Genomic DNA, 26,528 nt, shown 5'->3' with positions numbered 1-26,528 from the left:
ACTCTGTTTGAACCAATAGAAAAGCTGGTGCTCAGAGGAAGAGGGCGGGCTTTACTTGGTGTCAGTGAGAGAAATGAAAAAAAGCTGAAATGAGTGAGAAGGACGATGAAGGAAACATCTGTGCTGTGTCTGCTCTGTAAGTAGAATCTCTGTGTTTGTTTGAATTCTTGTACTTTGACTGTCTGCTCTCCTGATAACTGATGATGGAGGAGAAGACATGAAAAACAAATCAGGCTGAACTCAAGTTCAAAACACCACGAGGACCAACTGCAGGTCTGAACTGACTCTTTATCTTTGCTCAGGAGTCGAGGAAACACAGCAGGCAGTGAAAAGATCAAATCATTCACTCATTATATCAACACAGCTGCACAGTGGACACATGACTTTACTGGGTTATTTAAATGCAGTGGATATTTCATATATATTTACAGAAAGTCAATACACATATTAATAATAGCCGGTTTTATATAAAATTTCAAACTGAGTAAGAGAACTATGAAGCATTGAAATTGTAGACATAAATATAAGAAGAGTTGTTTAAAAAACAATGAACAAAAAACAACAAAAACAATTAGAATTTATATCTAACAGTACAGGTTTCACAGAGGTGCAGTGGTTAGTGTCTGTGGTGGTTTCCTCCACAGACCAAAGACATGTTTCGTTAACAATTCTAAACTGGCTAAACTCTAGACCAGGGGTAGGCAACCTTTCTGATTACGAGTACCATCTAAAATTTCCTCAGAAGTCAATGTGCCATATGATTGCATTAGCAATAAATTTAATAACGCTCTATATTAACAGTTACACACTATATATATATATATATATATATATATATATATAAAACTTTATAGAATTATATTTGTTCGCAGATGTTGGCAGCTATCAGCGAATAGTTATCAGCTTTTTTAAACAAAAAAGACACTTTTTATCCATAACAAGAACATAACAGCAAATGAACTGTATAACAGAAAATGCTAATTCTATTTATGGTCTCCACACAACAATGATAAGAAAAATAAACTGAGCCAATTTGGCATGTCTGTTAATACAGAGATACACATGTTAATATGATCTCTCGCCTCACACTCAGAGACACAGGTCTCCCAGTTTCCAGCATTCAGACTGCTACCTGAGGACACTCTTCATGTGAGAGAAAATCTGCTCACACTGATATGTAGAGCCAAATACTGTCAATAAGGCCTCTGCAATGTTCTGAAGACAGTTAACCTTGTCCAGTGGGTGAAAATGCAAGCTCCCTGAACATGCACAGCTGTGGATTCCAGCTGCTTTGATGTTGCATTAACTGACATTAACTCAGCCAGTTAATGCGAGACAAATCTAGCTGCTCATTAAAGATTTCTGGTTTGATCAGAAAAGAAAACATTGGTCCATACACCTGAAAGTCCCAAAAACGCATTGTAAATTCTGTCTTGAGTCTTCGGATGTATCCATGTATTTCCGTGGTGCTTATGCTGTGATGAGTGTCGGAATGTGGAGAGCTAACAACGTCCCTCTCACCAGTAGGTGGGCTAAGTTATTTTTAGTCAATTACAAGTTGAATCTGGTAGTTGGGGTTGTTAGCTAAGATACTGTCATTAAGAAGCGGCACAACTAATGTGTCTATGCGAGCTAATTTGCGATGTGCACCACTGGCGCGGCCATTTATTTTTTAATGCACCTTCTCAGATTAATTCACTGCGTGTTGCGCCCACGGCTGGACTGGGACAAAAAAACAGCCCGGGCATTTTGACTAGAGACCAGCCCACCAGGTATTAAAGCAATAAAGCCTTTGAATGAAATCAAACGCTGTTGTGACAGTGATGTACTCTGTATTGTTGGTATATGTATGATTTCTATACATTTTACATCAGATAAAAAACTTTGGTTGTAAGATTCAGTCAATTATTTATTAAAAGTGAGACATTTTAAATGAGAATTAGAAAGTATTTCTTTGTGCCCCCGTTTCCCTGTTAATGCCCTACCTGGCCCCCTGGCAAAACTTTGCTAGATCCGCCCCTGCACAGTTACCAGCTGTCAGCTACTTAGAAAAGGATCCTGGTGTTATTTGTCTCTCAGAAACAGTTCATAACTTCTCATCAACTCATTCATGTCACCTAAAAGGTAAACCTGTTTCTCCATCACCTGTTCAGCTCTGATGATTCAGTAAGGACATCTCCTGGTTTCATCTTCATGTTTCCCTCTTACCAGATATCCAAACCGATACCATGACGAGCAGCTTTTACAGCTGTGGCTCCAGCAAACATCAGCTGATACTAGAAATAAATAATGGATAAATTCTAACAACAGCTGATCAAACGTGCTGCCGTTGTTTAGCGCAACATCCGGCAGTTTCCTCTTTCTGACACAAAGTGGGCGATAAACAAGAAAGAGAGAAAAGCCGATCAGCTGATCATTGATCAGTTTCGTGATTGAAGTAGAAACAGGAGAGAGAGGGGAGAGAATGAGAGAAGAAGATGCAGCGTAACGACAGAATAACTCCAGCGTTGTGTCTTTTTCCATTCTAGCTGAAGTACGGGACAAACTGTGTTCCTTTTCAGCTCAATACGAAACAAGTTATTGTAACTGACTGTAAAAAGTCAGCATAACGAAAATAAACTCCACCTAAACTTGGTTTATATCTGACCCAGATAGACTGCAGGTCATAACTTCTTACCTGAAGTTCAGTTCACCTGACACTCGGACCGACGGCCGCCTCGGGTCTCTCCTCTTCCCTCCCCTTTCCCTCATCCATCTGCTGGCCTCCACCACTTGCTAATGTTACTGAATCTGTGGAAGCTCCGCCATAGCCACCACCAAACAACTGAGTTATTTTTACACACCGGCCAACATCTGGCCAATCCACCACCTTTCATTGTTTATACTGTTTATACTGGGGTGGCTGTAGCTCAGGTGGCAGAGCCCCTTGTTGCTCTCCGATGCATCCATCGGAGTGTGAATGTGTATGAATGTTAGATAATTAGCACTAAGCTTAGAAGAAGTGCTTGTGTGAATGGGTGTGATTGGGTGAATGAATTAGTTGTATAAAGCGCTTTGAGTGCTCAGAGTAGAGTAGGAAAGCGCTATATAACGAAGCAGTCCATTTACCTTTCCATTTACCATTTACAAAAAAAATAAATAAATCATCGGCCCACCGAACAAATGCCCGGTATGCCCGATAGCCAGTACAGCTATGGTCATGCCATCAGTTAACCCTTCGCGTGCCACAGTTGGCACGCGAGCCTAGGGTTGCCGACCCCTGAATCATGGCCAACCATGGCGTCTCCTGTCCAGTACCCTGGATTAGACCTTCTCAGGGGGCTCAGGACTGTGATGACTCTTAACTTGAAATCCTACCTCCTTCTACCCCCCTTCTTTAAAAGGAGGCTCACCATCCTGGGGTTCCAGGCAGAGGGGAGCTGTTTGACTTCTTTTTGCTTCAGTGGCCTCGGTCCTGGTGATGGACAAGTCATCTCCCTTATTCCCAGACTCAGCTTTCACTACAGGAGTAATGTCAGTTGGATTGGGATTAACCACAGGTGAAGGGGCCATCACGTCAAAGATGGAGTCCTATCAATCATTGCAGGCACGTGGACCTCTGAAGGATATTAATTGTTTAAAAGAAATCAACTACCAAAAGAAGAAAAACATTTGTGACTCAACTCAAATTCAAATACACTTACCTGTACTGTATGAATTTTGAGAGGGCAGTGTCCCTGAAATCAAACATGAGAACTTGTTCACTTACTGAACAGCATATGTCTGCAAGTACTGTATAATACTAACCCTAGGAGTACAAGATGTATGATTTCAATAGAATAATGGTTGTCAACAAATTATGTGTGTCTCATGTGAAGGGGGATTCAGTGAAGCCTGTAAGATAAAATTAGTGCACATGACAGGTGTGTGATTCATCTGGAAGTTATGTGCGGATTAGTGTACAATGAGAGCAATTTAGTATGTTTTTAGAGGCCCATGTGCAGTGTTGGTGCCCAGTCTGGATTTGTTACATCCATTTCATATGCTGGTTTGCCTGCAATAATGCTAAATTATAAGCTACTCAGTCGACATGATGACATGACGTGGTTCTGCAGCATCACACATTAGCATGTTTTATCTCATTATCTATGACCTCAGCACATTGAAAATAACACTAAAAGCATTTTAATAGTGATATGAATTAATTTAGAACTCACCGGAAAGAAGATGCGGAGACCAAACCAACAAAAAGCTGGGGATCGCACAGAACTCGATCCGCTCGTCTCACCGCTGCAATGCAAGCCTGACGTCTTTGTTTAGTAATATCGGATACATGGGATCCCTCACGTTGCCTCCAGGTTGAAAAACGATGAAAAGAGAGCCCATTATCCAGCTTCTTGCCTTTACGATCGTGAGATCAAACGTTGCAACTGATAACACAACACGTACGAACCATAGCTGAAGCTGTATCCTGTGTGTAGCCAACTGTCATGGCGGAAAGGGAGGCGTGGCCCACCTCCAGTGACGTCAACTCCAAAGCCCTAAAGAACTGTTTTGTTCTTTTTAATTTCCTCAGTCACTTCACTGTTATTTATATTTTGATTTATGGCTAAATGCACCTGTAAAAATAAAATAAAAGCAATTTAGTTTCTCAATTAGCTTAATGAACTTTTTTTTTCTCACTCCAGGGTGCTTTTGTGGGTTTCACCACTGTGTTAAATGGAAAACCAGACTTATCTTTAGTACACTGCAATCACACTCCATAAACAGCAGGAACATCATTCCGTTGCAGTAAACTAAGAAAAGTTTGATTATAGAACCTCTGTATTTGTGGCTGACTTTTTTTCCTTAGAAACCAACAAGCAGCCACTGACAAGGGGAAAAAAAAAAAAGGGTCTTTTTTTTTTTATACAGCATGCCTCCTTCAACCATTCCTAAAAATGTGTTTCCATCAAACATTCATATTCCAATGGTTACATTTGAAAGCTACTTGATGTTAGTATCCTGCCCAGGGATAGTTGGCATGCTGTCACGTCTGCTAAGGCAGATGGTGTGGAGTGAAGAGAATGTGGACACAAAAGCAGAAAATGGAGACATAGTGAAGAGATGACCAAAAAGCGAGACTTCATCTAGGCCTGCACAACACGCTACAAACGAAAGGCGATGGCAGACGGCAATAAACTACCACAAACCTAAACTAGGGAGAGCTAAATATAAAACACGACCTGAAACACCGAACTAGGAATCTGGAAACACAGGGAGAGAAAAGCAGACAAACTGACAACAAAAGAGGATTAAATGCACAAAAAGGTAACGAGGAATTGAGGACCAGGAGGAAAACACAGCTGGGGCTAATCACACACACACACAAACACACACACGCGCACACAAGAGAGAGGGAGGAAGCAAAATAGAATACTCTAACACAGGACATGGGACTGTCAAAGTAAAAGAGACAACTAGATGTAATACAAGGAACACAAGGGAGGCACAGTAACAAAACCGAAAGACTAGAAATCACTAAATACTAAAAAATAACTGAGGGAGCAAGAAACACAAAAGACTAAACCATGAAAATCAAAGAATAATTATAACTTGGAAAATACATAACACTTGGGTCCCCAAGACCATGACACATGCAGACTGGGGCAGCCAGGAATCGAGCCAACAACCTTCTAATTAGTAGGTGACCTGCTCTAGCTACTAAACTACAGCTACAAACAAAATATAAACAAATGTGATTTTTTCCTTTTGCTTCACTAGCTTAAAATTTGCCTTTTAACTGTGTTATGTACATTTTATTGGCAGAAAAGTGAGTCAGCCTGATCCATGATAATGTCTGATCGCTTATTATTTATTTTTTCTTCTCCCTGTGAAACATTCAGTATCACACTCAGTAGTTTAGATGAAATCTGAGTTGTTGTGTCTGAGGAACTGCAAACTGATGATTATGGGGCTTAGACTGAACATCCTTTTGAAACATATCTCTGCTATCTACTGGTAAAACTGTAAATTACAGCAGAGCAACTGCTTTGTAAATATTATTCACAGATACTATAAAGGGTGGATGTAGCTACTGTGGTGTCATCAGTGGTTTAAAAAAGTTGTGGTTTTTGTTTTTTAAATGTAAAATGACCAAAATGTGTTCCTTAGTGCGGTGGGCAAGGTGGGCGGGAAGGTGAAAATATCGAGCGGAGCAGCCAGCAATCCAGTGGCCAACCACAGTGAGGAAAATGCAACCTGATTACAAATTATCCGGAGACCTGACTGTGAGCAGAAAACACAGAATTAATTGCAGGAAAACAAGGTCACCATTCAACTACTGTGATAACGCAGATTCACTGACGATCTACCAAGGACTGGTTGCACATGTTGGTCTTATATTTCCGCAGCCTAATTGCTCCCAGGTGCTGCCTGTCAGTGGAAGAGAGAGGCCCCGCCCAGAGGTGGAGACGCCGGGAACACAGGTGCATCAGACTCACCCAGACCATGGCTGTATCCCAATTCAGGGTCTGCAGCCTTAAAGTACGCAGCCTTAACGGTCCACAAGGGCCGCGTACTCAAAGACCGCTAAGAAGTGCGAGGCTTGTGAAATGGGACGGTCAACCCAGGGGTGGGCAATCTCAGTCGTCGAGGGCCGGTGTCCCTGCAGGTTTTAGATCTCACCTTGGGTCAACACACCTGAATCAAATGATTAGTTCGTTACCAGGCCTCTGGAGAACTTCAGGACATGTTGAGGAGCTAATTTAGCCATTTAAATCAGCTGTGTTAGTTCGAGGACACATCTAAAACCTGCAGGGACACCGGCCCCTGTGGACCGAGATTGCCCACCCCTGGTCTAGCCTCCGTAGCGCTGCCCAGGTTGCCTAGCAACCATGATACTAACAGCTGGAAATGTTTCATACAGCTTTGTTTGACAGAAATGAAGGAGAACATATTTTGTTCATTTGTTTGTTTGTTTCTACACGAGCTTAGATTTGATAAGTATCTGAGGCTGAGACCACGGGACCGTGAAATCATGATTATTGGGCTTCATTTCTGTACTGAACAATCATTTTAAGATTAGCTAGTAAATAACAATTAGCTAATGTTGTTCATGAGACTAAAGTCATCTCACTTAATGTAATGTAAATATAATATGGACAATATTAAAGTTATTATTTCAATCATTATTAGTTATTACAGCAGTGAATGAGCTTCAGTAAAGATTCAAGCTGCATTTATTTATATTTCCTGTCACCTTAAATCTTCACTCAAAGACAGGTTCCTTTGACACTGTATATATAAATGTATTTTATATATAAGAGACAAATATTGTTCTTTTAATATGTTGGCATTACTAAATTTCTCTCACTGCTTACTTTAAATATCCACGAAATCATCACATTCTCTGTAAGATTAAGGTCAACTATTGAATGGGGTATATTTTAAAGTAAAGGTTTTAAAACCAAGTTATTACAAACATCACTAATGTCACATAACTTTGCCGACATGTGGCTAACAGTAATGTTTTAATGTTCTTCGTTATTAAATATTTGCACATAAATAAGTAACATAATATTCAGTACTTACTTTGTAAAGTTTACTCTTCGGGCGCCCCTCTTCCGCCGTTTTTTTCCGGCAAAATTATCCACACCCACCGCCGCGCTATGCATTCTGGGATATGTTGGGCCACGAAGTCTACACCGCTACATCCTTAAAATTCAGGGAAATGAAGGACACATTTGAGGGCTGCATTTCGAGCAGCCTTTGAATTGGGACAGCCTTTGTCGCGTCGCTGTTACATAATCGGGCTTAAAATGCAGCGTTTAAGGCAGCAGACCCTGAGGATACAGCCCATGACACCTGCCCTCCTGCTAGGACACTGAAGGAAATGAGGAACAAATGGCAGCTCTAGTAGGATCCAACTCACAACAGGAACATGTTTGACTTAAGGTGGACAATGCATGCCAATATTACTACACTAGTAAAGGAACTGTAATCTCCAAAGGAACCAACACAACTCTGTGGATGTGTTTTCGACTCTGCTTTGTTTTGGCATGAACAGACAGTGTTTTTCTCTCACTCTGCACACAGTTTTGGCTCCAGATCAGCGCTGGCGCTCTAATAATAATAATGGATTGCATTTATATAGCGCTTTTCGAGGCCCTCAAAGCGCTTTATAATTACACTATTCATTCACTCTCGCATTCACACAGTGGTGGAGGCAAGCTAAAGTTGAAGCCACAGCTGCCCTGGGGCAGACTGACAGAAGCGAGGCTGCCATATCGCACCATCGGCCCTCTGGCCAACAGGTAGGTGAAGTGTCTTGCCCAAGGACACAACGACCAAGACAGACAGTGAAGGGGATCGAACCTGTTACCTTCCAGTTACAAGATGAGCTTCCCAACCCTGTGAATCACGGTCGCCCCCGTGGTTCGGGGGGGCATACTATGGACTCCATCATCTGCTCTCCTCTCTCTAGTCTGGCCATTACTGAAATAGGGAAGGCATGATTAGAAGATGCTTGTCATCTATGACAAACTAGCCTCCTCAACACAACACCCTGAACCTGCTGCTCCACTCTTCCCCTGTAGCCGAGCCACCAATCACATCCCGCCACCTTACTCACCTCCCACAAGACCCCCAGAAGATTGTGACTGATTGCCAAGATGAAATCCATATTGTTCCTCCTGAACCTGAGGTTCAACTAATAACCTGACTGTCATCTCCAGTACCGTGGCATAAACCTTCCAAATAGAAACTGAAGATTTATTCTTTCAGACAAATCCTTTGATAAAGTTTAATTTTCAAGTTGTTTTCCTTAAAAAGCTGGTTTATGTTTTATCAAATACAACCAGAAAAAAAAACTTAACTTGCTTAACCTGTGTTAGTGCTAATGAGGAAACATGTTAACCTTTTCAAGTCTTGGAAATCAAGGCACTGTCTTTGAAGATGGAAATATATCAGGATTGTTAGTTCAAATAGTGCACATTTGCTTTTTTCTCTGGGCAATATTTGGCATTAAATAATGGTGTAGACTCTACCACAGGTCTACCTTACAACAGCCCAATGTTAGGTTTTTACTTACTATTGGCAGTACCATAACTGTGCACAGTTCAAGTTCAAAAGCAGGCCAAATTAGGCCAATCTGATTTTGGTTTTATTAGTTGTATGAATTGATAGTTAATATGAATTTTAAAGACAAACTGAACTTCAATTCATTTTGTCGTCTTTAAAGTCCTGCATGTAAAACCAAAGCAACAACTTCCTGTTGTTTACACTTAAAGCTGATGAGGCTTCTCACCGCAGTGTGTTCTGGTTTGGCAAATAATAGTGTTCATGACATGACAATAAGTTTGCTTTGTGTTTTGTGGTGAAGTGCACCAGTTCGCATTAAAAGAAAATACGGTAGCAGCTTAGTGGCGTTTGTCCTCTTTCATTCAAACACCCCAGTTCTTTCTGGTCAACAACTTTCATACAGCACAGGTGTTAAGACAGGGAAAATAAAATGAAAATCTCAAATTTATAGTACTATTAGGGTTGTGAATTAATTTGTGTTTTATTGTGCAGACACTGATGCAGCTGCACAGAGGGAACTGACATTAGTTACAAACTAATAGCCATCATGCCAAAGAGGAGCACAGGTACAGCTGCTCTTTGTCTTTAACTCTCAACAGAACTAAGCTAGCTGTAGGAGTTGCTTCTTAAGAAGGTTGTTGAACCACTATTAATCATGTGACTCATCCCATGCGCCTAGGTGTGAAAAAAGGGCCATTATCACCACAGGTTTTAGGTGAAACCACTGTGGGACCTTTCCTCTTCTCCTCAGTTCTCATTGACTCCATTTTGAGAGGCACTGTAAGAGTGAGATGTTTTTTATATTGTCATTTGTGCTTAGAAATATATAATCATTTGTATGCTGATATAAATCATATCCTTATTAGGTCTGATAAGATTCTGTGTGCACTTGTGTACCATGAGATGAGAGGAAGCAGCCTCAACATTATAATTCCATTATAGCTTTAGAAACCAGACTGTTCTGTTTCTTTTAAAGTGCAAGAATTCACACCTTTAAATGTGCATTTGAGATATGACCTATTGCAAGTTCCTGTTGTTATAGTTTAGCAAGACGCTTATTTCTGCTTTTCTGCACACCTCATACACACAGTTTAAGTTCATTGAAAGGTCGAATGTCTATGTATGGTATAGCTGGAAACACACACACACATCCACACACACAGAATACAGACACTGATGTTGTTTGGATATCCCTACTTAAGAATGTCACGTGTATTTGTAATTGCATAATCATGAATCTTTGCTTGCTGACAATAAAAAGGGCTGTAGCGAAGGAATCAGTCGAAGTTGGTTGAGTTCAGTTGAAGGAATCTTTTCCTCAACTTTGGCTGACTTCCCTCGCGAGCCACAAACACGCAGAGCGCCTTCTTGCCTTGTTTGACGTGCAGTTGTTGGTCTCGGGTTCCAGTGGGGTTTGTGCCTAGATAAACCCAACAGGCACCACCATCGCTAAGCAGCATATGAAAGACATTAGATTCATGCAAATTCATCACATAGTGAGTGGTCAATGTTTATGCATGTTGGAGGTATTTCCCCTTCAACATGCATGTGATCAGTGTTGTGGTCATTAATGAAAAACAGTGACATTAAAATAGTAATTACAGATATTACACAGAATACTTTTTTAAAGTAATGCAGTAAATAATGCAGTACATTACTTATTGCACATAATACACAGAACACTTTTTAAAGTAATGGAGTACGTTACTTAATTACACCCAGGAGAAAGACATTCGTTATACTACTCTTTGTGTTACTTTCATGTTACTCTGTAAAATAATCTGTAAAACACTGTCTCATAATTATCAATTATTAACATAAACAAAGAGGCTACAACTCCCACACTCACTCTGTTTTTTCTTTCTTTGTTTCTTTGTTGTTGTTTTTTTTGTTTGTGTTCAGACTGTAAACCAGAGCCAGACGTCGTCTACTCTTCAATGAAGTAGTCCACCAGTCCAACCACTGATGTCCAGCTGCTGGTCTCTAACTGGTCCCCCAGCACCCCAGACAACTTCCACATCACATTTTTTCATATTTATCTCATGTTTGTCTTATGTGTCTCTGCCAGATGAATAAACTTTTGTTCTCACTCTGTTTTTTACATGGGTTTCACCAGTGTGGTAAATGGAAAATTTGATTTAATTAATCTTTAGAAAACAAATAAGCAGTAAATTGCAAACAACAACAGGAGCATCATTCAGATGCTTACACAGGATGTCTGTGTATGGCACTGACTTTATTTACTTAGTCACCCAGAAACCAACAAGCACCCGCCTATATGGCAAAAACTTTCTTTTTTCTATGAAGTTTTGAATTAAAAGTAAAAATACAAGTCTCTGGTATAAGCCTGCTAAATTTGAGTTTCAGCTTTGTTATGATTAGAAACTCAAATTTTGGCGCCATTTTGACTGCCCCCCTCCTCGATTCAGAGATGATCTTCTTAATGTAAATGGCCTCATTGACTCCGCACTCAAACCTGTGTCTCAACTGTTACTGATACTCCTGACATATAAGGGATGACTAAGGGGAAATCTGAAGTCAGCTGACACTGAAGAAGTCACTTGGACCAAGGATGAAAAAATCTCACACTGAAAATGCTACGTACAGATGAACAGAATTAACTTTTGGAGATTTACTTACCTGGATAATTTAGTATGCATTTAGACATGTGTGAGGATGGTGTTAATGTAAAATGTGAATCATAGTGTTCCAGTCAGTCATCAGTGTGTCTCTGCACAGCTGTAATTAAAATGTGTTCAGAGGGCCTCAGTGTCTGAATGGTTCCAGTTCAGCTCCATAACAGCAGCGTCCCTGGTTTGATTCCTGTGTTTCAGCTCATATCTGCCTCTCTCACTGAGGGGGACGTCCACTACATGGACATGGATTTGTTCATCAACCAAACTACAGATCACTGAGAAAAAAAGGACATTTTATTTTCTGATTTTCTATTTATAATAGTGAATATCAACTTAAAGTAGTCTGCGTACCAGCAAATATGGCCTTTATTTGCTGGTCTTGCCTTTTGTGTTTGTGTTGCAATTTTAGGTGAGATTGGACTTTCAAAATATTTAGAAAAACAACTATAGCCTAGTTACATTAATGTTTTTAAATTGTTTTATCACTTGCATCTTTACAGACACAAAGGCAACTTCCTACTAGAGTATTTGAACCAATCGAAAAGCTGGTGCTCAGAGGAAGAGGGCGGGCTTTACTTGGTGTCAGTGAGAGAAATGAAAAAAAGCTCAAATGAGTGAGAAGGACGATGAAGGAAACATCTGTGCTGTGTCTGCTCTGTAAGTAGAATCTCTGTGTTTGTTTGAATTCTTGTACTTTGACTGTCTGCTCTCCTGATAACTGATGATGGACTATACTTTAAGCAAAGCAAGTACACATAATCATAATGATCACTTTAAAGTGCTGCTTTAAAAAAAAGATCAGACAATTGTAAAAGACCATGATGAGGCTGAACTGTGTGGATACTTTCATGTCGTGAGAAATATTAATAAAAAGAAAATACAAAAATGGGAAGAAACCAGATATATGATAGAAAACTGATGGATGGAAATATCTGGAAGGAATACAGAAATACTCCTCCAACATTCCAAATACATGCTAGGTTTAGCCATTATTATGCATTTATTTATTCATTTATGTTTTTATTGTTTTAGTTTGTTTAAGCATTACACAGTTTTTCAGTCCTTTGTTGCCCAAAATGTATTGAAACTTATGACTGGCACCAAATTAAAGGTAATCAGATATAGAAGACACAGGTTTTTAGGTTTGTCAGCTGTTTGTGTGGAGTTGTTCTTTGTGTTCACCTCAAATCAGCCTGAGTGTCATTTCTCTTTAGTTCTGATCTCACTGCTGAGCTGCACAATGACCCAAGGTCAGTAAAGAACATGTTGGATCACTGTCACAGGTGACACACTCACCTGTCTGTGTTTCTGCAGCTTTCAACACTCAGAAAATGATGATAACTTAATGACTGTGTTTGCTTTGTTTTAGGGAACACCACCACCAGCACCATCACACCTCCACCTCCACTTTCCCCTCCTGCAATTGTTGTGTTGTCATTTTTTACATCATCTACTATGACGGTTCTGCTGGTATTACTGGTGTTACTGGTGAGAAGATACATTTATAGGAAACTTGAAGGTGAGACTCAGACTGTCAGTTTTCCATGTGGCTTTATTTTCCTAAATAATCTTTAATCATGAATAGATGTTTTGTATTTACATTATCTGCACATGCAAATAAAAATTGTTACAATACAATAAAATATAGAAATACGTCTACAACCAGTTGTTTTCATGCATAAATTTCCATATTGAAATTTTACAGTGAATTATAGTAATTGCGCTTAAAATTTGATCAGATCAAGACAAAGCTGAAGAAGATGACATTAAAGATGACATTAAAGATGACATCATATACAGCGACATCAGAATTTCACAGCGTCAACAACAGCCAATCAACCAAAGCAGAGGTAATATGGCTTCTTCTGTAATTTTTTTCAGGGTCTAGGTCTTGTAGTTATGAGATTTGAAAGTTAGGAGAATCTTTATTTTATAAAATGGGAACACTTTAGGAAAGTGGTTTTTGGAACCAGAAGTGACTACATTTTGGAAAGTGCTACCTAGCTTGATTTTCAAGCTAAATACATACTGCATCAGGGCATCACACATGCATAGGTAGCCACTAATTATTGCTGACTAACCTCTAAATATGTCCTAGAATTTCAGTCAGCAGAACTGATGTTCAGACTTCTTGGATGGTTTGTTAATACAGTGAACGAAAACTTTAAATACAGTAAGATTTTTAGAATGAAGACATATTCACTGACATTAACCTCTGCAATATGCTGACTTGGTTTTAGTTTGATGTTTATTTTTTCTGACTCTGAGTATGGTTGATTTTATAATAGACAAGAACATTATGGAGCATTCAAAAGAGGGTTCAAAGTGAACAAAAGTATTTTGTTGTAACAGGAAAATTAAAAGGATATTTTTTAATTGCTTCATTATTCAAATTAAATTCATTTCTGTATCTATTTTTCAACTGTTTTAAAGGTTTATAAAGTTTAGTATTTGGTAGTTTGTGGAACATGCTGACATGCTGAGCAGATGCATTGATCCTGACGATGAGCTGTTGTATTTTCAGTATCATTTTAAAAAAAATAAATGTCATCAGTGTTTTCAAATATTACATTTACATCCAAATTGTTTATTGTGTAAAAACTTCTGAAACGGCACCCCTATACTATACAATAAGTTCTGCAGCTGCTCTGCCTGTGATGATGTCCTGTCTTTGTTTTACTGCGCAGACAGTGATTCAGCTCCAATCGATTCAGAAGTGAGAACTGAAGGCGTCACTTATGGAGAAATCCTTGTCAAAGGGCAGAAAATAACCCTCCCCTGCTGTGATGCAGAGACAAATCCCACGAGTGAAACTGATCACAGCCCAGAATCAGCAATTCAAAACAACAACATTGCAGACGTGGAAGCAAAGCAACTGCAGACAGAAGTTTCAGGCTGTCTCAATGATGAAGAGCGCCCAGCATCCCCCAGCAACATCAGCATGGAGGAGAGGAAGTCACTCACATCACTTAGTAATGACAACAGCATGATCATCCTTCCAGCAGACACAGGTAGGCGGATGCTTTTGCTAATCCAGAAAGACTATCATGAGAAAATGTTGTCACTGCTCAGTGACAAAAATGCATGCGAGCGCCTGAAAACTCACCCAGGATGTGGTTACAGGAAGAAGGTGATAGATTGTCTGAAGCAGTTAGAAAGGGACAAATTTAGCAAACATACATAAACAGGGTGCACCTTTAAGACCAATTATCTGTATGATCAACTCGGTCACCTATAACATTTCTAAGTTTCTGGCTTCAATCCTCAGGCAGGTAGGCAGCTCTGAACACCAGAACACGTTGAATTTTGTTGAGAAGGTGAGAGATGTCATTATGGAGGCAGATGAAACCATGGTCTTTTATGATGTTACATCTCTCTTCACTTGCGTTCCAGTCACTGATGCGTTGAAGGTAATTTGTACGAGATTACACACTGACCCAAAACTAAGCAACAGGACCACTTTCAGCACCGATCAAATGTGTTTCCTTTTCGAACTGTCTTCATAAGATAAGATTAAATAAGATAGGCCTTTATTAGTCCCACACGTGCAAAATTTGTTGTGTCACAGCAGAAAGTGGACAGTGCATGTTAAAGTAGTAAAAATTAAGCTCAACAATGGGATAGGATAGGATAAGACAAACAACAAAATTGCACTTTGTGTTATTGCACATGTGTGGATATGTGCATCTGGTTAGCTGCAAAATTCTCTGTTATGAAGTCTGACTGCAGTAGGGAGGAAAGACCTGCAAAATTTCTCTGTCCCGCATCGTGGGTGCTGCAGCCTGCCACTGACGGATCTGCTCAGTGCTGTCAGAGTCTCTTGCCAGCACTGAGCAGTTACATATACCCTTCACATACAAGGGTCAGTTCTACAGGCAGAAACATGGGTGTGTCATGGGTTCCCTGCCCACTGTGGCTGACTTGTACATGGAAGAAATAGAAAAGAGGGCTTTGTTATCCTACACTGGAACACCACCAAGTCATTGGTTCAGGTACGTGGATGATTATGCGGATTACGTCCAGATGAACAGAATGAACCTTTTTTGCAGATTTATTTATATTACCTAAAATGTTTTGGGGGCCTTTTTGTTGTTGTTGGCTTTTTTTTACTTTCTTTGCTGTATTTACTTTTTTGCAGCATGAGGGACTGTGAACCAAAATGTGATCACATGTGATCATGGAGTATTGTTTTCAGCAGTCCAGTGATCAACATAAAATGTATTTATTTAATGAAGTTTTCTTTGAGCCACATTATATCTTAAGTACAGTGGTCTCAGGTACAGGTTCAGCTTGTATGGCCCAGACGATATGATATGATATGATATGATATGATATACCTTTATTAGTCCCACAAGGGGAAATTTCATAAGGCTGCCGACCTATTGCACGCAATGGCGGCGCCATCTTACCCTCCGACCATATATGTATGGTCGGAGGGTAAGATGGCGCATGGGGAAGACAGATCAGAGGGGTATAACAATGGAAGCACAACATGAGGAAAGATACGGAGAAAAAAAATAACTCCTCCCAGACTGAGCTCCAACAGGGAGATCAGTTTGAGAACAGAAAAATACACCTCTGCACATAGCACATGAAAAAACTCTTAATACACCAAAGAAACACATGACAAGCAACAGGGGTGGGTAAAGGGTGAGAGACAGCCGATTTAGACAGTACATCCGGGCCTGCAGCCTATGCGGTGGTCTCCATGATCCACCGTCAGTATCGGAAGGGAATAAGCATCGAAGGCGTTTGGAGGGGAGATGAGTGTATGTCTGCATGTGTATATATGTCTGTGTGCGTGTGTGTGTGTATGTGTCCAGAGTTCAGCTGAGACAGTGTCCTTCGCCCTGCCAGGCTAACAGTCTTCCAGCCAACCCAGGTGGCCTTGCATAGAATGGGAAGAACAGTCACAACACAGTCGTTATCAGGGTGTTGTTGTTCAGCTCCAGCCTTGCAACCGCAGCTGGCGCCGAAGGGGTATCCGCATGAAGTGATGGTGCTTTTTACTTTAGTGCGAACAGCTCATATGAATTTCCAAGCAGTTCTACAGTCCAACACCGGTCTCTCAATCTCCCGTTGGAGAGCCGCGAGCTTCGCCATACTTGCGCTCTGTGATGTTGTCATTCTTGTGCCCAAAGAGCCGATTCTGAGAACTCACGACAGTGTGCCTCCCCGAGATGTCATCCAATTTACGCTCAGAGATGTTATGCCGAGCGAGCCCTTCCGAGATGTAATCCAGTCTGCACTCAGAGAAAAGTCAGACGTGTTTTGACTTTTAGCAGAGCGGTAACTGGATATTTAATCAAAAAGCAGCTCAGATGTTTCTACTCTCTGCCTTTGGCTCACACATCAGTTATAAACAGGATAAATTTGTTATTAATATGAGGTGCAGGATGGAACATATGAACAGACTAAAGGTCTTTAACTGTAGGTTTTCAGCCTGTCAAAGTGTCCCTTTAATACAATGAATAATTTTGACTTAAACTTCTGCATCTAAAACCACAGTAGCAGCTTCCTGCTGCCTGCTGTTGAGTCTAGTTAACCACAGCTTGAATTTAAAAATTCTCACCATAGTGTGTGTCTGCTTGGCTAAGAATAGTGTTTTGAGAACATGCTTGCTTTCTGCTCTGTGGTGAAGTGTATCAGTCACCATGAAGAAACAAGAATAGCAGCTTTGTGGTCATCCACCTTCGTTTATTGCCACAGAAACAACACCCAGGTCCTTGTGGTCATTTCTCAGCAGAGCAGTTAAGGAGTGGTACAAACTGTGAAATTCAGTTGGTGTTTATAGAAGTTAAGCACTGAATAAATAAAAATAAATGAATATAAAGTTAATCAGTATAAAATGTTTCCCTGTAGTTGTAATAATAAACATTCGATATACCTGCAGAAATTTACATATCTTGCAAAAAGTAACCCAGCTGCAAAATAAGATGTCACGTATGGACAAAAAAAGTCAGAGGTCCAGCTGCTCTTCATCTTTCACTGTGGGCTGATCCTGTTAAATTTGATTGGATCAGTACTTCTCAAAAGCTGGACAGGCAGGTAAACATTTGGTAATGAAGGAGAGGAAGGCTGTTCCATTCATATATAAAGTAATAAATAAAAAGTAGGTTTTTAGCTACTCAGTTGCCCTGCTTCATATTTTTCATTTCATGATGGAACAAATATTTCAGGTGGTAAAGTGTCTCGATTCTGCTTTGTAGATGCAGGGGTTTTGTTGTTGTTGTTGTTGTTGTTGTTTTAGCAGATTAGTGTTTCTTATGGATTATCCTAAGAAACTGTCTGTCTAGGTGGAAAGAAGCTTGAACTGCTGACTTTTTAATATTATTTAATGCAATTGATGAGTTAATTGTTTCATCTCTGTGGGTTCAAGCTTTGAGATTATGAATCTCAAAAAGCAGCTTGAGTGTCAGCAGTATGGGAAATTGATCAAGATGAGCTGATTCCCTGTAAAGGCGGGCTGCAGCTATTGATTATGTTTGTTACTGTGTATTCTATTTCAGCCTGGGTATCGTCACTGATTTCTAAATCGATTCGATTCCAATTCACAAGGTCCTGAATCGATTCAATTAGAATCGGAAGAATTTGGCCTCAGACAGTCAGAAATATTATAATTCTGATCACTAATCAGTACATATCCATATTTTTACATCTATAAAAAGAAAGCTGACACTTGTGAGACTTTATCAAAGGTGTAAGCATCACAGCAGATGCCTTTATTGAGCCCTTTACCCTGAGTCCTAAAGTCCAAGTTAATTTTCTTACTATTCTTATATTTATTGTTTGTTTACTTGCACTGCTGTAACTGGAGCCTCGTCGTCTCGTCTCTCTATATACTGGACTGTATGTAGCGGAGATGACAATAAAGTTTACTTTGACTTCAGCAGCATGCAGGCGCACCGAGGGCTCTCGCGCTCACTTTTCACATATAGAATTTTGAAAAAACATCCTTGCAAAGTATAAGTCTTATATGTATTGGTGTTTTCGTGTTTGTTGGTTTGTTTTTATTTTGCGAGTTGGTTATTAGGTGCCGCTCCAGCCAGCCAAACATTTTTGAAACCCGGCAAAGAAGGAAATGGCTACAAAAACAATTCAGTGTTCCGCATATCTGATGAAAAACCACAGACTGAGCAGCTGAGATGCATTTTTATAGTTCTTATAATTTTTTAATTAATATTTTGTACATGTGTACATTTCAAGGACTCTTCAATTTTGGAGTGTATTTTTTATGTATCTGTGTTATATTATAAATACACATTAAATGTGAATCTCTGTCCAAAAAAATGCACTCAGTTTACTTTTTACTCACTATGAGCATCATTCATTATTCTCCCCCAGTAAAGGTTAAAGGTTAAGATATGTATTTTATTCCAATCCATTCTTCTTTTGCAGCATTTAAATAACCTTTATCAGATTTGATGGTTTTGTTACAGACTTTTCAAAAAAGTGTTTTGCTTTTCTTTCACAAATGTGGGGATTAAATTGTGTTAAAATGTACAAAACAGTGATGTCATGTTTTGAGACGAGGACCCAGGCACAGAGAGACTTGATGAATGATGACTGATAACAGAGATGAAGACAACAAACGACAAGGACAGGGAGAAACAGGGCTGTGTGTGTGTGTGTGTGTGTGTGTGTGTGTGTGTGTGTGTGTGTGTGACAATAATAAGCAACCGCTTTAATTAACGAAAAGAGGTTTAGGCTGTATTTCACATGGGTTACACACGATGCTTCGTTTAAACTCTGTAGCACTATGTCGTTACCATATAGATGGGAGGGTCTCTCTAATGGAGGTCAAGTGTGTGCCAAAGCGCAGCAAGGAAATATCTTGGTGTGAAGTGCTGCAAACCATCTGATGAAATTGGTTTTTACATGTCAATGTAAAAGCTACTCTTTTAGGACAAACTCTGTCCTCAAAGGTAATAACATCTGTAGAGTGTGGAACTGTAGATAGTATTATACTGCTAGCACGCCGCTGTGTAACGGCAGGAGGAAAATAATTAGTAAGAAGCAGTATTAAAGGAAAGGGTGCAAAAGGCAGCACTAACTGCCGTTTAACACATTTTGGTAATTATAGACAAAAAGCAGAACTAGGTGATGAACTTGTTGCACGTCAAGACTCTATATATAACCACTCACACCTTATAGGGGGGTAGGACAAGCATAGTGAAAGAAACAAAACCCAAGTGTAGCACCTTAAAAGGAGGTTTAAGAAAATTAAAGGAAGGAGGAGATATTTTGTTCAAAACTGTGTATGAAGGGTACAGGAACACAGAGTACTAAATAACAGGAAAAGTAGGCGCTGAATGAGGAACTTAAATAAATGTAACAGATCGAGGGAGTGCCCTTTGAATCTGCATAAGGCTTTTGTGCTATGCTTATTCTCCCTTGTACATGGGACAATAAAGAAGCTGTTGAAATGAAGTTTGTCGGGACAATAGCTGTATTGGTAAATCTTGTTACATGCTTTTGTTTGCTACCTGCTAAGTTTAGATAGTAGCTGATTAAGCTCAGAAACCTTTGAAAAACACCAAATGGGAGCTATGAGAATGTAGGATGTTGTTTTTATTAAATTACTGTTCCTTATAATGTGGTTTATGTTTGTTCTACAAATGTTACTGGTGATGGTCGGTGTGATGCTAGCTGCTCGATGTGGTTAGCCAGCCCCCCAAGCCACATCACAATAGGGGGAGGTATTAAAATATAGGTACTTGCTTGGTTACAATGAAATGATTGAGTGTTAATAGAACCACGATATTTGAGGTTTTAAAAAGCATTTCAAAAGCATTACATTGTGAAGCAGGGCTTTAAACTAACTTTTTGACATGGGCGCAAAAAGTTAGGCGCACTCAAATTTTTCAACCGCATCGCTTAACACCGCAGTTTTACATGTGCACTTTCTTTGGGGGGAAGTCCATACAGACAATATTCATTTCTAAATTATTAACTAACAAACTTGTGCTTAAAGTGCTTTGTCAATATTGTAGAAAATGTTAAACTTAATCATCATCTTGGCTCCTCTGACGACCTGTTTGCTGCTGCCTGCTGCTGAAAGGCAGTGGGGAGAGGGGACACTTGGGCAGTGCATTTATTGCAGCATATAATGTGTTTTCTGGATACACTGCTGCTTTTTCAGCATTCAAAGTTTGATGGCACCGTGTCAGAGCTGGCTATGAATTTCAGACGGATCAGGCCTTAACTTAACAAAAAAGTTATCAATAGTTCTTTTCATCTTTTCTTATTACCCACAGCTACATCCACTTCTGTCAGGCCTAGGCTGCTCACTAGGGCTGGGTATCATCACTGATTTCTATAATCCATTCGATTCCGGTTCTCAAAGTCCTGATTCGATTCAATTTAGCCTCAGACAGTCAGAAATATTATAATTCTGATCATTTATCAGTATTGATACACGTGAGACTTCATCAGAATTGTGAACATCACAGCAGATGCCTTTGTGTCAAAGTAACGGAGGATAAAACACAGAAAAACATGAAGGAGATTTTCCTGGTCTGGCGTTTTATAGCAGATAACCTTAAAAATATTCTGCAATATTCTGCAATTTTGCATAATTTTAAGAAGTTTAAATTTCTTCAGTATTGAACAGCAGAAATTAGGCTTTCTTGTCCGAGGTCATTTAAGTGAAAAAAAGAAAAGAAAAAGACAGCGCTGTAAACAACGGTAGACTGGTGGGTAATAAGCGAATGGATAATGCAGAAAACAGAGATTTGAGACGGGAAACTGTTCTTGAAGTACACAGAGAGAGAGAGAGAGAGAGGGAGCTGTGCATGAAGTGTGATTTTTATCGTGGTGGAAGCAAAACAGCAAAACTCAGAGGGAATTCATGACGACATTGATCAAATGTGAAGCGTAGTTTGCTGCTTCTTTTGCTGCTGGCTCAGCGAATTTTGGTTGGAGAGAGACAAAACCTGCAGCTCAGAATCAGCGCAAAAAAGACATAAACACAGCGCGGACCCGACGCATCAGAATCGCTGAGCTCCGACAGCGTGTCCGTGTTCGGGCCGTGGGGTGAGAAAGCCGAGAAAGACAAAGCTGATTCTGATGCGTCGGGTCCGCTCTGTGTTTACGTCTTTGTGTGGAATCCGTTAATGAATTGATATCGCTTTATTCAAGCTACTCACCTCTCTCTTCCACCTACAATTTCAACTGGACCACGGCCAATCAGAGAGGTCCCGCCCCTGACTATCTCTGATTGGTTTAGTCCACGATAGGGGCATAATGTGTGTCTGTTGTTGACCACACGGAGAGTTGCAGAGATTTTTTTTTTGTTACCCGAACAGTTGGTCGCACAGGTGCGACCAAATATTTGTTTTTAGTCGCATCACTGAAAAATTTGGTTGCATTTGCGACCAAATTGGTCGCACTCTAGAGCCCTGTGAAGCATTGTAAATTAAGTTACATTTGGTTGTCAAGAGGTAAAGAGGATTTTAGGTAAGTCTCCAAAGTTGATTCTGTTCATCTTCAGTCTGTTCATAACGTTTTGTGGGAGAAATCTTTCGTCACTCATCCAAGTGACTTCTTCAGTCTCAGCTGACTGCAGGTTTCCCCAATCTTATAAACAGCACATTTGCATAATGACTGAAACCAGCCCACTGAAGGAACAATGGGCTGGGAGGTCAGTTCCTTAATCATAATTATGCAAATTCTCATGACTCTCATGATTCTCAACCACTGATCAATGGCCATGATGGTGTGGGATGGTGTTCACTCTGTGTTGTAGAGTCATAATGACACCCAGTTTGTGCTCAAATGGATGATGAGAATCAAACCTTAGATACTGATCCGTATGTGTAGGTTTATGGTACACGACAGCTTTTAGATGTCCCCCATTACTGATGGAAATCTCACAGTCTAAGAAGGCTAAACTGCCACTTTTCATATCCTCCCTGGTGAATTTGATGTGTTCCTCCACCAAGTTAATGTGATCCGTGAAATGCAGCCATTCCCCAACTCTCTGTGAATGGTACTCATGGCCATTGATCAGTGTTCTTTGATCAGTGGGTTTTGGTCAGTGGTTGTTGATCAATGGTCATGAGAATTTGCATAATTATGATTAAGGAACTGACCTCACAGCCCATTGTTCCTTCAGTGGGCTGGTTTCAGTCATTATGCAAATGTACTGTTTATAAGGTTTGGGGAAACCTGCAGTCAGCTGAGACTGAAGAAGTCACTTGGATGAGTGACGAAACATTTCTCCCACAAAACGCTACGTCCAGATGAACAGAATCAACTTTTGGAGATTTACTTACCTGGATGATTGAGCAAGCATCAAGATGATTTCAGGTAAGCCATGTACACTAGTCTTACCTAAGTAGTAGACAGTAGGGTCTGCTCCAGTGACTGTAGAACAGTCATTGGTCTGCACAATGACATTTCCCTGACAGTATGCCTGTTTCAATCAAATAATTTTCATTTCAATTTCTTATTTTGTTTTATTTTATTCTATATCTATGTATGGATGGATGAGTTGTACTGAGGCAATGAAGGTCCAAGTTGTTCACTTTCAAAACAACTCATTTTGTGAGTACCAAACTAGATGTCTAAGGTCTCTATTCAAATTGATGTCCTACTGGTCATTTGTAGAGGTGCTACAGAAACAAAAAAGAAAAAAATGTATGGAGGATTTTTTTTAGAATCAAGTAACTCAAATTACTTGGTGAATCGGTGCAGCTCCACTCCATAGTCTGACCTGGGACTGTGTGTGATGCAGAGAGATTGGACATCTTGGAGTTCAAAGCTTGTAATCATGTTTCCTGTTGTTTGAACTGTGTGTGTTTGTGTTCAGACTTTAAACCAGAGCCAGACGTCGTCTACTCTTCACTGAAGTAGTCCACCAGTCCAACCACTGACATCCAGCTGCTGGTCTCTTACTGGTCCATTCAGAACTTCAAACCAGAGGACATCCATGCATACAAATGATTACTGTGTCTGTTTGTTTTCCCTTATTTGATTAAAAAATCACAATCTTAACCAGAGCTTTCAGTACTTAAAATCAACAATGATTTAAAAGCAGCAACAGCAAAACACATTTTAACATGTTTTAGTTTGGCACTTTGTTCTTGTTCCCATGACAGTTTTACTGCATGATCAATAAACTTTTGTTCTCACTTTTTTTCTCATGCTTGTCTGTTTCAATGGCTGTTCACAGCACACAAGGGCTTCAGTGCGACTACGATCAGCAACGTAACCATAGTTTAGAAAATGAGTTAGGATCAGACATTTTCTCTTAACGTGTCATATTAAAGGTGCAGCCCCTGTGATGCAGTCACTACCAGAAAAGGCCACACTTCTGAAGACAAAATAGTTGCAATACAAAACATATATTAATTAAATAATTAATAAAACTCGAAGGACAAAAAATATTACTACATGAATCTGGCCCTACTGCACCACTGATTCACTCCTAGTGTCTAAACTACCAGTTATCACTATCCATGTGACTCAACAATAAATAGAATAAAAATAATAACTAATAACAATTAATAACATTGTACTCTGGAATAAACAGTGAAGGCATCACTGATGATCTGCTTGGAACTGTGTGGTAATTAAACTCAAACAGCTCCATCTAGTGGACATACATAAAAGTTGCTATTCCAGTCAGTCATCAGCCTGTTGACCTCATGGTGGAAGTGGCCAAAACTACAGACTAACATGTTTGGGAACATTAATATTAATGTTTTTAAGTACTTTAAGAATATTCTTTCTCTTCTGATGAATATCTATTCAAAGAGTTTAATAACCATGGCCATCCACACCACACAGAATTAACCTGATAAACGTGGTTTCAAAAGTCATACAGAGATCAGTCCAGCATTGTTGATTTCTTCAGATTTGCCAAAACAAAAATCCCATTCAATGATTACATTGGAATCTTTTGTAATCTAACCAGTTACTTACTCTGGTTTGTAATTTGAGGTCACAAATTATTAATTATCTGAGGAGGTTGAAGTGATTAAGGGAAAGAGATGAGTACTAAGAGGGAAGACAGCTTGTTGAGAAACTGTAAGGAATACTTTGCAAAGCTCATAAATGAGAAACTGATAAATAGATAAATGCCACTGAAGTTGTCCCCCACTCCAACCACTGGCGTGCAGCTACTGGTCTCCAACTCGTTCTGCCAGCACCTCAGATACGAGGATGTCCACATATTGTGTTTTTTTGGTCTTGTTTTTCTCCCTCAGTCATGTCACATTTGTTGGTGTAGATTTTGTTTTTATGACACAGATAGATATTTTATTTTAATATTGAAATTATTTTAATTACCATATATTTTTTACCACATATTAAATCAACTAGCACTTACACTTATCTTATTTTTTCCACTATATTATTTAATCCCATACTTGAATGATGTTTTCACAGTTCATATCCATATTTCCGGGGTCTGATATCTGTTATGATTATGGTGACTGTCACAGGACTGAACGGTCTCAAGTGCCGAACCAGAGTTCTTAGAATAAAAAGTTTACATTTTTTACAATCAGTAGGTGTAATGTCTGTGAAGGTTCTCAGTCATCCAGGTCATCGTAGTCAAAGGAGCTTGGAAAGAAAAGCGTCTGGACTTCTTTAAGTTCCTTGAATCCGAGAAGCTTCTTCAGGTCAAATGGCCGAGAGTCCCAGATTTAAACCCAGTGGGGGTATCCCCCCAAAGAGGGACAAAAGGACCCCCTGATGATCCTCTAATCACCTGAGCCAAGGTCTGAAAGTGGGTGTGGGTCCCAATCAGCCAGGGTTTCGGGTGAGCTCATTGTGAAACCTGGCCCCACCCTATCATGTGATTTCCTGAGGTCAGATGGCCCAGGATGTGAGTGGGCGTTAAGGCGTCTGGGGAGGGATCTCAAAACTGGATTATAGATGGCAGACAGTTGGTGTCGTAAACCACCGCCTCTGTTCAAAGATGGTCGCTCACAGTGGACATAGATGGCCTCTTTCACTCCTCTTTCAAACCATCTGTCCTCTCTGTCCAAAATGTGAACGTTGGCATCCTCGAAAGAGTGACCTTTATCCTTAAGATGCAGATGGACTGCTGAGTCTTGTCCTGTGGAGGTGGCTCTTCTATGTTGTGCCATGCGCTTGTGAAGTGGCTGTTTGGTCTCTCCGATGTAGAGGTCTGGGCATTCCTCACTGCACTGTACAGCATACACCACGTTGTTCAGTCTGTGTTTTGGAGTTTTGTCTTTCGGGTGAATCAGTTTGTGTCTGAGTGTGTTGCTGGGTCTGAAGTACACTGGGATGTCGTGCTTGGAGAAAACTCTCCTGAGTTTCTCTGATACACCGGCTACATAGGGGATGACAATGTTGTTGCGTCTGTCTTTCTTATCCTCCCTCGCTGGTGTCTGATCTTCTTTTCTGTGCCTCTTTGCTGACTTTATGAACGCCCAATTAGGATAACCACATGTTTTGAGTGCTTCCTTTACATGTGTGTGTTCCTTCTTTTTCCCTTCAGGCTTAGAGGGAACATGTTCTGCCCGGTGGTGTAGGGTCCTGATTACTCCAAGTTTGTGTTCCAGAGGGTGATGGGAGTCAAAGAGGAGGTACTGGTCCGTGTGTGTGGGCTTCCAGTAAACTTCAATGTTGAGGTTGCCATTCTCTTCAATGTGCACGGCGCAGTCCAGGAAAGGCAAGCAGTTGTCCTTTGTGTCTTCCCTGGTGAACTTGATGTTTTTATCCACGGCGTTAATGTCCACAGTGAAGGATTCCACTTCTTGTGTCTTGATTTTGACCCAGGTGTCGTCTACATATCTGTACCAGTGGCTGGGTACTCTCCCTTTAAAAGAGTCAAGAGCCTTTCTTTCCACTTCCTCCATGTAAAGGTTGGATACA

The 26,528-nt window shown here is 40.1% G+C and overlaps 1 protein-coding gene across 1 annotated transcript; it reads left to right on the top strand.

Annotated features, from left to right (window-relative positions):
* LOC109199602 (uncharacterized) lies at window positions 1–23,803 on the top strand. The gene is made up of 6 exons (XM_019354909.2): window positions 1–136; window positions 12,890–12,925; window positions 13,045–13,194; window positions 13,415–13,525; window positions 14,363–14,686; window positions 23,488–23,803. The coding sequence occupies exons 1-6, from the start codon at window positions 106–108 to the stop codon at window positions 23,529–23,531; spliced, it is 696 nt and encodes a 231-aa protein (XP_019210454.2). The 5' UTR covers window positions 1–105; the 3' UTR covers window positions 23,532–23,803.
* Window positions 23,804–26,528: the final 2,725 nt, after the last annotated feature.

The sequence above is a fragment of the Oreochromis niloticus genome, linkage group LG3, assembly GCF_001858045.2.
Source record: "Oreochromis niloticus isolate F11D_XX linkage group LG3, O_niloticus_UMD_NMBU, whole genome shotgun sequence".
NCBI classification, from domain to species: Eukaryota; Metazoa; Chordata; class Actinopteri; order Cichliformes; family Cichlidae; genus Oreochromis; species Oreochromis niloticus.
This window is presented reverse-complemented; position numbering and strand designations above follow the sequence as displayed.